The 11,286-nt window shown below is 44.2% G+C and overlaps 1 protein-coding gene across 3 annotated transcripts in view; it reads left to right on the top strand.

The window, feature by feature from the left end:
* The first annotated feature begins 282 nt into the window (after positions 1-282).
* Me2 (malic enzyme 2) overlaps positions 283-11,286 on the top strand; it is a 47,191-nt gene continuing 36,187 nt past the window's right edge. The window contains exons 1-3 of one of the 3 annotated variants that reach the window (XM_036204399.1): positions 283-783; positions 1,764-1,826; positions 9,714-9,836. In XM_036204399.1, the coding sequence (XP_036060292.1) occupies positions 9,726-9,836 (111 nt within the window). In that variant the 5' untranslated portion in view covers positions 283-783; positions 1,764-1,826; positions 9,714-9,725. The remainder of the gene's footprint in view (positions 784-1,763; positions 1,827-9,713; positions 9,837-11,286) is intronic. The other 2 variants (XM_036204398.1, XM_036204400.1) reach the window with 2 other exon arrangements.

Genomic DNA, 11,286 nt, shown 5'->3' with positions numbered 1-11,286 from the left:
GGCCAGTAACTGGGCCAGCAGCCATGGAGGATGGCACAGAATTTTGGAGAAGACCTACATTCTCCAATAAGTACTGGTCAGAAAAATGCAGCCCCATCAAAGAGCCCAAGCTTGCGCTTCTTGAGCTCCCTACTCTCCATTCTCCTGCGTGGCCCATCTCTTCCCTCCTGCCCAGGTGCTCCACGAGAACCCACATCATAATTTCCTCGTGTCTGCTGGACTAGGAGATTGGTACCCGCAGACCAGGCGCGCGCCTGCGCACAGCGTCTTCTCGCGTGAACGCCCTGCGGTGGCTGCCGATTCCTTGCCGAACCCGGAGTGCCTGGCTGGTGGCTGGCATAAGCCACCCCCTCCGCGTCCTCATGGAACCCGGTACCACCCTGCTCCCCCGAAGCACATCCCTCCTGCCGCCATCGGGGTCGCATGTGAACCTTTGCGCACCGCCCCAGAACAGTTAACACCCAGGAACCCGGCGCAGGAAGGTGCAGCCAAGAGGAACCGAGCCGGGGGCGGAACCAGGCTGGAGCCACGTCCCGCGCCAGCTCCCGGCCTCCCATTGGCCTGCGTGCCTGTCCGTCCGCCCGGCACCGGCCCGCGCCTCTTTCTCCGCTACCTCTGCGCGTGTGGGGCGGGCTCCCCCCCGGCAGAGCAAGCCGGAGCTGGCGCCCGCTGCTAGGAGCTCGCGGGAGGCCGGGCGGGGCGGTGCCAGGACCGAGCATCACGGGCTGTAACGCCGCGGCCTCTCTGCCTGCAGCAGCACCACCTGGCGCGGGCCAGGGTTCGGTAAGGCACGGAGCGGGCGGCCTGGTCCTGGAGGGTGGGCGCGGGCCTTTCCGCCCCGGGAGCCGCGCGGGCCGTGTGTGCTTGCTTGTGCGGCCCGTCCGGCGGGTGGGCAGCGGGGCGGAAGGAGGAACTCTGCACTCTGTTGGGCTCCAGCTCGCTGGTGCCAGGACACCCCGCTTTCCTCCCAGGAGTCCAGCCTGGTGGCTTCCAGATCTCCAGCATCCCAGTATCTTTTCCTCTTGCAATGGGGAAAGACATACTTTGTGGTTCGAAACCCCTTTGGCAAGATTTCTTTCTCAACGGAGCCCAGGGAGGCACAGGAGTTGGGCTGTGTGTGTGTGTGTGTTTTCCTCTTTTTAAAAGAAAGAGTTTTTGCGGGCTAGAAAGTTCTAAGATTGGTGTGGTTCTGTCCATTCATCTGTAATGGCACCTGTGCACCGGGATTGGCAGGTGACTCTGACGCTCTTCATTACTAACCCAGAGTGTGGTGTTGCGTTTGTGGCTTTAGGTTCGACTTTATTTTGTGGGGTACTAGTGATCATTCTAGAAAATGTGTATTGCTTGTGGTGATAAGCATGATCAAAATAACTGACCTCAACAGAAGTGCACCCTTAGTAACGTTGGATCCCTGGAATTACCCTCTTAAAATGCTTGTGGCAGTCACTTCTAAAGTACCGTTGTTACTTCTGTTGGTGTAGGAATTGTTGTTAACAGTAGCAGCACTGTTGTTAGAAATGGTCTGGGTGCTGTTCTCTGAACAGGTTACCCCAGAATAACCCTTTCAGGTTAATGCTGTTATCTCCCAGTAAATACCTTGGAAGGTTAAGTAACTATTTCAAGACCCGAGTCTTTAAATAAGCGAGGGATTGGATTTAAACTCAAGCTAACTTCACAGCTTTTTGACTGTTGCATACGCCATAAGTGTTGTTTATGTTGGTAAGTGATTGCAAAGTAATGAAAACTTTTTTTTTTTTTTTTAGTTTCCAAATATTCTGGAAGATAGAGAAGAAACGATCGGTCGCATCCCCCAAATAAATTGAAAAGTCAGTGTACCTTGTGTATAACGGCTGTAATTAGGTGGTTATACATCTGCTACATGGTTTTCAGAAACACAAGAAAACAGTTTAACTTTTAAATACTGGCTTTTTAAGAAACCAGCCTTGAGCATTGATTGCAATTGGCTCTTTTGTGTAGTTATGAAAGCTTGAAAGTTAGATACAGAGGACAAAAATGCTGATAAAATGCTTTATCATCACTAGGCATGTTGGACCTTTCTTTTATTAGAAGGTCCTCGTTTATTCTTAAAATGAATGAAGAAGCAGCTGAGTCACATCCCTATAAGGAGTTTAGTGTACTTATGAAAATACATTTCAGAGTCCTGAAGGACTCACTGTTTCAGGGTTGCTGTGTTTTATTTGTTTGTTTGGTTAGTGTTTACACAGGAGCTAACATAGCCCCAGCCAGCCTTGGATTCTGAATTCTCCTGCCTTGATTCCCAAGTGCTGTGATTGCACCCCTGAGCCTCCATATCCTGCTCATTTTAGAGGTGTTGTTTAAGTTAAAAGCTTCTATAGTGCTTTTATGCCTAATTTGTATTTTAACTCCATTTTTAAAATTCTCATCTATACGAAATTTTATATTATGTTTAAAATTATAACTCATTGAAGTTGAAATAAACTAGAAACATATACACACACACCAAAAAGAAAGAAAGAAAGAAAGAAAGAAAGAAAGAAAGAAAGAAAGAAAGAAAGAAAAGGAAGAAAAACTCACTGAAATCTGTTAATCTGGGTTCCAAGTTACATTTTGTTTAATAAAAATGTAGTTATTTATGGAAAGTGAACTAGTTTATTTGAAGGTGATCATTTTGCTTATACTACTGAAATTGATCAATGTTTGCAAATTTCAAAGTGAAGAACATATTATTTATGTAGATGTTATTTAGTGTTTTCTGTTGTCTGGATCTCTGTCTCCTTTTTGACCAAGAGAATGAAGTATTTTAAATGTTAATCGTGATTATCCTCATAGCCTCTAAATTCAATCATTAAAAAAATGTTGATGCAGAAACTCCCAGGTGTTCAGAATGCAGCTTCTGACTGTGTTAGCCAGTGGCGCCTTAATGGGGAGCGTTTGTACAGCGCCACAGTAAGCATCTTGAGTCCTATTTAAATTTAAACTGTCTTGATTTAAAGCTTGAGGGAGTGAAGGAAGCCCTTTGAGTAGCTCTTGTCATGAGCTATGAGAACTGAAACTCAGTGAGGGTGTGACTTAACTACAGATTAGTTGATTCAGCAAGTGGCAAAGAAGGATTTCAGTCTGGGCAGTTGGACTGTAGAACTGGCCCTTTTTATTGGAAAAACCTTCAAGCCAGGCAGTGAGGCTTCCAACAAGACGATACTGTGTATGCATGTATGCCATCGCTCTGTAACTTTGTCATTTGGGTTTGCCTTTCCTTTTGGGTGTGTTGTGCCTGTGTGTGCTTAGTGCAGAGGCCACGGAGGTCCTCAGTTACTGCCCATCTTCTTCGGAGACAGGATCTCTCCCTAAGCAGTAGCCTTTGTCTAGACTGACTGGCAAGATCTGCCCGTCTCAGTCCCCCCACCCTCAGCACTGGGGTCACACCCATGTAACTGGCTTTTTATGTGTGGGTGTTAGGGGTTGAAACTCAGGTCCTCGTGGTCGTGAAGCAAGCACTTTACTCATGTCCCCAGCCCTCATTTTATTGAGAAAAAATGAGTGTTCTGGTGGAGTAGTTGGTTCCCAGATTAAACTTCATGAACAGTTTTTTGGGTTTTTGTTGTTGTTGTTGTTGAAGTATATATGTAGAGGGTGTTTGGGACCAGAGAGGAAACTGCCAACTTCTAAGTTAAGAACCTTCTTTAAAACTACTGTAAATCTTGCTGTTTGGAAGGCAGGAGGACTGCTGTGATTTTGAGGCCAGCCTGTTCTAATTAGTGACTTCAAGACCAGCCTTCGGAACATAGCAAAACAGCATCTTTAAGGATAGCATCAGAACTCCCCTCCAAAGTTCACTATTCCCATCCTACCCTAAAAGATAGGATTTAACTGCCATAAAGTAAAGGTGATAACTAATAACATAAGAACAAAAGATACATTTACTATTATGAATAATAGTATTACACTGTCCTAAAAATCTTCTTAGGTGGTCACAGGCCAGCAAAAACCTGACTAACCCCAATGCCAGTTCAGAGACCATTTGGGATCTCCACAGTGACAGCTCATTCTAAACCCGCAATTATCTGAGTCCAGACTGAAGTTCAGGTCTCTTAACTGCCCAGCTCACTCATTACACCAAGTCATGACCTCTGTTTTGTGAAGAGTGTCGAAGACTGGTCTCTAGTGATTAGCCTTTCCAGGTGGTAGCCGGTCTCCTTTCTGTCTCCAGGGCATGCAGTGACTTTACAGTTGAAGCTGTTTATAAACAGCACCCAGAAAGAAAGGTCCACTGCCTCAGGGTTCCATGAAATGGAAAGAAAGGGAGAATGGCAGTGGCCAGGTCAGCAGAGAACCAGGATCCATGAAACTGGAGTTTCCTGGAACATGCCCCAGGTTCCATGACCCTCTGGAGTAGGGAAGCACAAAGGAAAGCTGTAGACTTGGGTGATGGTAGAACATAAAGAATATTGCCTTGTAGGGGTGGGGAAATGGTACAGCAGTTAAGAGCACGTGCTCTTGCAGCAGACTGGGGTTCAGTTGCCAGCACCCGAATGTTACAGTTACAGCTGTCTGTAACTCTGGTTCCCCAGGATCTGACACCCTGGTTTGACTTCCTTGGGCACCGCTCTCCCATGGTACACAGACATGAATACTGATAAAAAACACCTACCTGAGAGACCCTCCCCTTCCTGAACAGTGAAGTTAATAAAATAGAAAAAGACACAGAGGCAAGTTTGAGAGGGAACTCTTCATATACAGGAGTGAAGAGAGATCCTCCCAGCAGTTGAAGACAGATTCCTCCTGGGTAGACACGGAACTGTAAGGACAAGTTGAGTCTGAAGCATTTATTGCTCTACAAGAGATGGAAATGGATTTCCTAGGCCCTGTTTACTCATAGGAACCAAAATTTGATGTCCCGAGTGAGAAGTATGAGAGTGATAGGCAGGGCTGGGAAGTCTGCCCTGCCTAGGATGAGGATAGGTTAAGCCAGTCACCCTACGTCATAAGTATGTCCTAAACCATCAGCTCACTTGAATCTGGCTTTGACAATCTGCATCCATATGGACTAATTTAAGAATTGCTTTTAGGCCGTAACCCCTGGATCTCACTGAAGCAAACTCTCAGTGGCCTCCAGCAGTTGGCTTCTAGAGAGCACATAACGTGTAGGGGCCCACTGTCAAAGATCTCTACTGTAATTGCCAAAAGAAAATTACCTCCAATCAAAATTATTCCAGGAAAGAAATTAAAACTTATATCTGAGTACTAGAGATATTAGAGTGGTTTGGAAGGGTCTTGAAAAGGTCTTTGAAATATGTAATGAAGCCAGAATTTTAAATTATAAAATAGGAATAGGTTCAAATAGAAATACAGACAAATGAAATGGAAAAAATGCCAGTCAGAAATAGGTCATTGGGGCTGGAATGTAGTTTAGTTGGTAGAGCGCTTGCCTGTGTGCAGGATGCCCTGGTTTGCTGTCTAGCACTGCAGAACTACCCAGGCAGTGGTGCAGGAAGATCGGAAGCTTGAGGCCCGAGATAGAGATTTGTCTCAAAAAAAGAAAGAGATCGCTGAGGAGCTATGAGAATTTAGGGTAGAGAAGTTGTTTAATTAATGATTTTATTTGGAAGAATGGGATTTAGAGGGAAAAGAAATAACTACATAAAAGTTGAAGAAACAAATCTAAAAAGTTTCAAGGGCTGTAATTTGGAACATGAAAGGAAAACCAGACCAGGAGCCCAGACAGCTGTTATGCTGGGTGCAATAGTGCATGCAGTTCCTATGACCGGGCTTTCAGGGTTTTCAATAAATTCAGAAGTTTAAGGAGGGTGGGATTACAGGTGTGATTCAAAGAAAATCTGTTTAAGTATGTAAATCCACTAACATGAGCATAGTTAATTTTAAGGCTATGGACTTGGTTTAAGTAGCTGTAATCTTTTGCTTCAGGCAGGAATCTCAAGGAGCTAGGTGTCATCCTGTAATCCTACCACTTAGATGCCGAGGCAGGAAGATTTACTTGATTTGGGGCTGTAGAATGCAATCTCCCCCCGCATAAAAAGAGGGGGGAAGGATTACAAAACAAACCCCTCTCCAAAAGACATGAGAGTGGGAAGGGGACCTGTTGAGAGACAGCCAGAGGGATGGGAAGAGGAAGGATATGTGCATGTGTTACGGCAATGTATTCTATACAGGTATAGAATGACAAAGTCTTTTTTTTTTTTTTTTTTTTTTTAAGATCAAAAGTAAGAAAAAAAATCCATCAGGGTCATGTGAAATGTTTTTGGTATTTGTCCCGTTCTTTGCTGAAAGCTACAAGTTCTGGGGTTTCTTGAGTGATAGGAATGTCATTTGTTGTTCTTGGTAAGACTTTTTGATTCTATCATTTTATGCTAATGAGGTAACTGGGTAAAGCTCCTGGAGAGCTCCAGCATGGGGCTGGGCACTGCAGGGTCTAAAGGACTGAAACGCTCAGCCTCACCCATGACCTCTGGGAAGGGTGGGGCTGGACATTAAGCTCTATAAAACCTCCTGAATTAGAAGAGTTCTTGCACTTCTAGGTTGCCAAACACGTGCAAGAGCAGGGGAGGCGGCAGTGTACCCCACTCCTTCGCACTTTGCCCCCCACGTCTATCTTGCTGTTCATCTGTATCCTTTCAGTATCTCTTATAGTTAAACAGTAAATAAAGTAAGTCTTTCTCTGAGTACTGTGAACATTCGTAGCAAACTGTCAAGGCCAGAAGGGAAGCTGCTCCGTGGGAAGTATAGGTGGCAGTCTGCTACTTGAGTCCGTCGCTGGAGTGAGGCTGGTCTTGTGAGTGTGGGTCCTTAACCTGTTGGTCTGACACTGTGTGTAGTATCACCGTTGAATGGAATTATAGAGCATCCTTGGTATCTGCTGTAGAATTGTGTGGAGTAAGCCTTGTATACAGCCAGTCAGGCATTTTCTGTAATTCATAGGAGAGAGATGCTGCATCTCCACAGAACTGGTGACGGAAATGTGGAAGGAAGGAGAGGAAAACGTTTTCTCTTTACACATAAATAGTTTTGTTCCTTAATTGTTCTGTAGGTAGTAGATCCACTAACTAGGTCAGGAAATAAGTTAGTACTTGTTTCCAAAGGAATGGGGAGCTGCACCGCGGAGAAACAGAAACTTCACTCTTCTCTTAACATTGTGTCTTCAATTTTCAACATGTAAATGAAAAAAGTGAACCTAAAGCTGAAGAAATTAGGCCATTTGATTTTTAGATCCCCTGGCATTGTGATCTTGAAACAGTAAATTTGGGTATCTTTGTGGATATTCAGGTCATGTATAAGATAAAATTCTAAGAATGATAAAAAAAATTACATGCAGTAAAAATTGAAAGTCCAGTTCACTTCTGTCCTTTCTGCTCTCTAGTATCCGGATCTAACGTGTGTTTGTGGTTTCAGATATGTTTTTAATGTGATGTTCATGTTGTATGTGTACCATCTTCACTAACACAGAACTCTGCTTCTGTCTAAAGATTTTTGCCATCTTGTCTCTTGAAAGAAGCCACAGCTGCATTTTAATTGCTGGCTAGAATTGGTCCATAGCTGGGTCTTTGAGGGATCTGAACAGGTTGTTTATGAAGATAGTGATTGTTAGCTGTTCCTTTGGTCGTCTTGTTTTCTGATCTCCTACTTCCTGCTCTGTCACCTTTTCTTAAGGCTCACACTCAGTGTTTAAATTCCTTCCCTAAAATTATTGCTTAAATTCGTCTCTGTTTTGGTCTTGTAACAGTACAATGATTTTCGCTTTCTTCAAGAGTAGAAAACCTTTCATTCACACATTCTTTTCACTACACTCCCTTTCATACTTTATGTTAAAGTTACTTGTATCCATGGCTACCTAAGCTGAGTGGAACATTGTGACAGTGTTGAAGTCTTCAGCTTTGCATTCTGCTATCAGCATCACCCTTGATGTGGGTGTGTTGGTGGGGCTCCAGGCGGTATGCAAATGTGTTTGAAACAGTGTAATCCCAAACAATGTATCTTCTGGCGGTTTGCAAATGTGTTTGAAACAGTGTAATCCCAAACAATGTATCTTCTGATTTCTGGTGCCTGGCAGAAAGGAGCTTCAGCAGAGCAACTTGAAAACTGCAGTATTTCAGTGTCCATAACTTAACTAAACGATCAGCAGTACTTGTAAACTAGCCTGGTTTGAATTCACTGATCTCGGGATTGAAGTACATGTTGAAAACATTCAGAAATGCTCATTTCCAGGCCTCTAGGGGTGTGTGTGCAAGTACACAGGAAGGAGATTTTATATCCTTCAGATGACAGGGATTTGTAGCCTCTGCAGCAGGGCCCAGCAGCATTTTTTTTAGATAAAGAACTAGTGAGTAAATAGTTTGGGCATTCTGAGTCACATGTGTTTTCTTTGTGTTCTCTGCTTTTATATTGCATATGTTTTTCTGCAACCCTATAAAAAATGTGAAAACCATTTTTAGGTCAAGGACCACATACAAACAGGCCATAGCCTGTTGCTTTTAGAAGAGCACACCCATTTTTGATTGCCAGCCTACACTGTCATAAAACAGTATTGCTTGCCCATAAAACAGTATAGTCTTGAGACACTTTGAAGCTAGTGTCTTGTACGGTGATAAAATTTAAAGTGCGGTGCCCATTTTTCTTCCCTAGGGATTTCCCATTGTTTCGGTAGTGTCTCCTGGGGGAAGCAGAGGAGAAACTAAAAATGGGGAGGAAGGTAAACCCGAGAACTCCGTACTGTCTCTGTAACTTCTGCGAAAGCTGGACCCAAGCGCTTATTTGAAAGTCATATTTTGTGGTGGTTGTTTAGGAAATGTTTTTAGTTGGTCGAGCTGTGTTTTGTTTTATTGCTCAGTGAGCAGTCCTTTGACTTTGACAGTCTACTTAGCAGAGGTTCTTCCCGTTTACTAGGAACTTTGAAAAGAGCAGTGGAGAAGCCAAACGATTTTCCATAGCACAGCAGATAGACAACCAAAAGCTACACATTTCAGCCTTCAAGGTAGCTCCATATTTGTTCTCTATAGCTGTATGTTGGTAGCTATATGATATATAGTATATGTAATGCCATTTCAGTCTTCCGTGGGGTCTTATAAGAAATTAAATGGTTATTCCAGCATTTGTTGGCACACTTGACATCACTGCATAGATTTTTTTTTAAAGTAATTTCAAAAGATGCATTTTACACATCTATCATATCCCTTTCCCCTGTGACTTTGTTTCATGCATTCAAAGTGGAATACCTTATTCATGGCTACTATATATTCTTTTTATGGTTGCCTTGCTCAGAACCTGACAAAAAGCTTACAAGGAGAGGGTTTGTTTTGGGTGAAGACCGTCTTGGCAGGGGAAGCATGGCCGAGTTCATGACAGCGGAAGAGCTCGAGGCTGGGACCAAAGGGGTGGAGGGAGGTAACAGCTGACTTACTCTCTTTCCCCTCTTCATTCAGCCCAGGACCCCAGCCTGTGCATGGTGTCACCCACACTCAGGGTAGCGTTTTCGGCCAGACCTTTCTGGAAGTGTATCACAGACATCTGAGTCATGCATGTCTCCTGGGTGATTCTAATTCCAGTCAGGTCGACGGTGAAGTGTAGCTCAGTTGCCAAGGTCAGGAAGTGTAACATCAGCTGTCTCAGTGATGCCTTTAATCTAAAGCGTTTTCCAGAGTGCAGTGAGCGTCCACGTCTGCCTTTGAAATGGGTGATGCTTTGGAGCTGCGTGTTTCTAACCAGCACTTCGTCTTTCCCAGGGGAGAGAAAAGATGTTTTCCCGGGTAAGAGCTGTTACCACTCCTTGTGCTTTGACATGCCGCCGCCATTTGCACCTGAAGGAGAAAGGCAAGCCACTCATGTTGAATCCAAGAACAAACAAGGTTAGTGACATCAGTGCCAGCGTGATCGTGATCTAGCTTCCTGGTAAAGGTGTGCTTTTAGACTGATAAGGCTTGAACGTTTTGTATTTGAAAGCTCTGTAGCTGTCTAACTAAGGCCTCTGGTGAGTTGCTTTTTCTGTGTCGGATCTCTTCATTCAGCTAGCTTTTGTTTGTTTGTTTGGTTGGTTTTGGTTTTTCAAGATAGCGTTTACTCTGTGTAGCCCTGGCTGTCCTGGAACTCACTCTGTAGACCAGGCTGGCCTCAAACTCAGAGATCTGCCTGCCTCTGCCTCCCAAGAGCACCTGAGAACATTCAGGTTTTGACTCATTCTGACTGTATGTCTGTCATACTGTATGACACTGGCATCTGATTAAGACCTCTTGGCAACTTAGCTGATGTCATCTGAACAAAAATGGCAGAAAGAAGCTCCTGCTTGTTGATGCTTTCTATGGAGGGAATAACACAGGGCTTTTGACAAGCTTTGCATAGTGTCTGGCATGTGCTTAAGAAATGTATCAGTAGTGGTTGGGGAGAGTTCAGTGGTAGAGTGCATGCTTACCATGTTCCTAGATTCAGTCCTTAGCACAGTCATCAATAAAATGTAACTCTGGGCATATATACAAGATGTACTGGCTGGTTTTGTGTGTCAACTTGACACAAGCTGGTTTTGTGTGTCAACTTGACACAAGCTAGAGTCACCAGAGAGGAAGGAGCTTCAACTGAGGAAATGCCTCCATGAGATCCAGCTGGAAGGCATTTTCTCAATTAGTCATCAAAGGTGGAGGGCCTAGACCATGGTGGGTGGTACCTTCCCTGGGCTGGTGGTCCTGGGTTTTCTAATAAAGCAGACTGAGCAAGCCAGGGGAAGCAAGCCAGTAAGCAGCACCTCTCTGTGGCCTCTGCACCAGCTTGTGACTCCAGGTTTCAGCCCTGCTTGAGTTCCTGTCCTGACTTCCTCCAGTGATGGACTATGATCTGAAAATGTAAGCCAAATAAACCCTTTCCTCCCCAACTTGCTTTTTGGTTATGATGTTTCGTTGCAGCAATAAAAACCCTTACTCAGACAATGTAATATTTTAAAAATGTAATTCTGAAAAGAGATTTCTTAAAGAAAGCTTGCAAGAGGGTGCATAGAGTTTATCACAGTATATGAAGTATGCCCTTTTGGGAATGCTGCATTGAGATGAAAGGTGTGATCTGTTTTGAAAGACTTGCTATAAAAATTTTGCCTATTCTATTTTTTTCTGTTATAAGAGGAAATTATGAGCTATTTAGCATGCCATGTTTGAGGCCTGCAAAGGAATAGTGGGTGCACAGAGTCCTCCTCATCTTAGCATATCGGATACCTGCAGAGAGTTAGGTAAGCTGCGGTTACAGGTTGCGTAAAGGAGGAGGTCCCTGCTCGTTCCCCCTGCCTCCAAACCGTACATGCTCTCTACCCTGTAGCTC

The sequence above is a fragment of the Onychomys torridus genome, chromosome 13, assembly GCF_903995425.1.
Source record: "Onychomys torridus chromosome 13, mOncTor1.1, whole genome shotgun sequence".
NCBI lineage: Eukaryota > Metazoa > Chordata > Mammalia > Rodentia > Cricetidae > Onychomys > Onychomys torridus.
The sequence above is the reverse complement of the archived record's forward strand: the minus strand, read 5'-3'. Positions and strand labels throughout refer to the sequence as shown.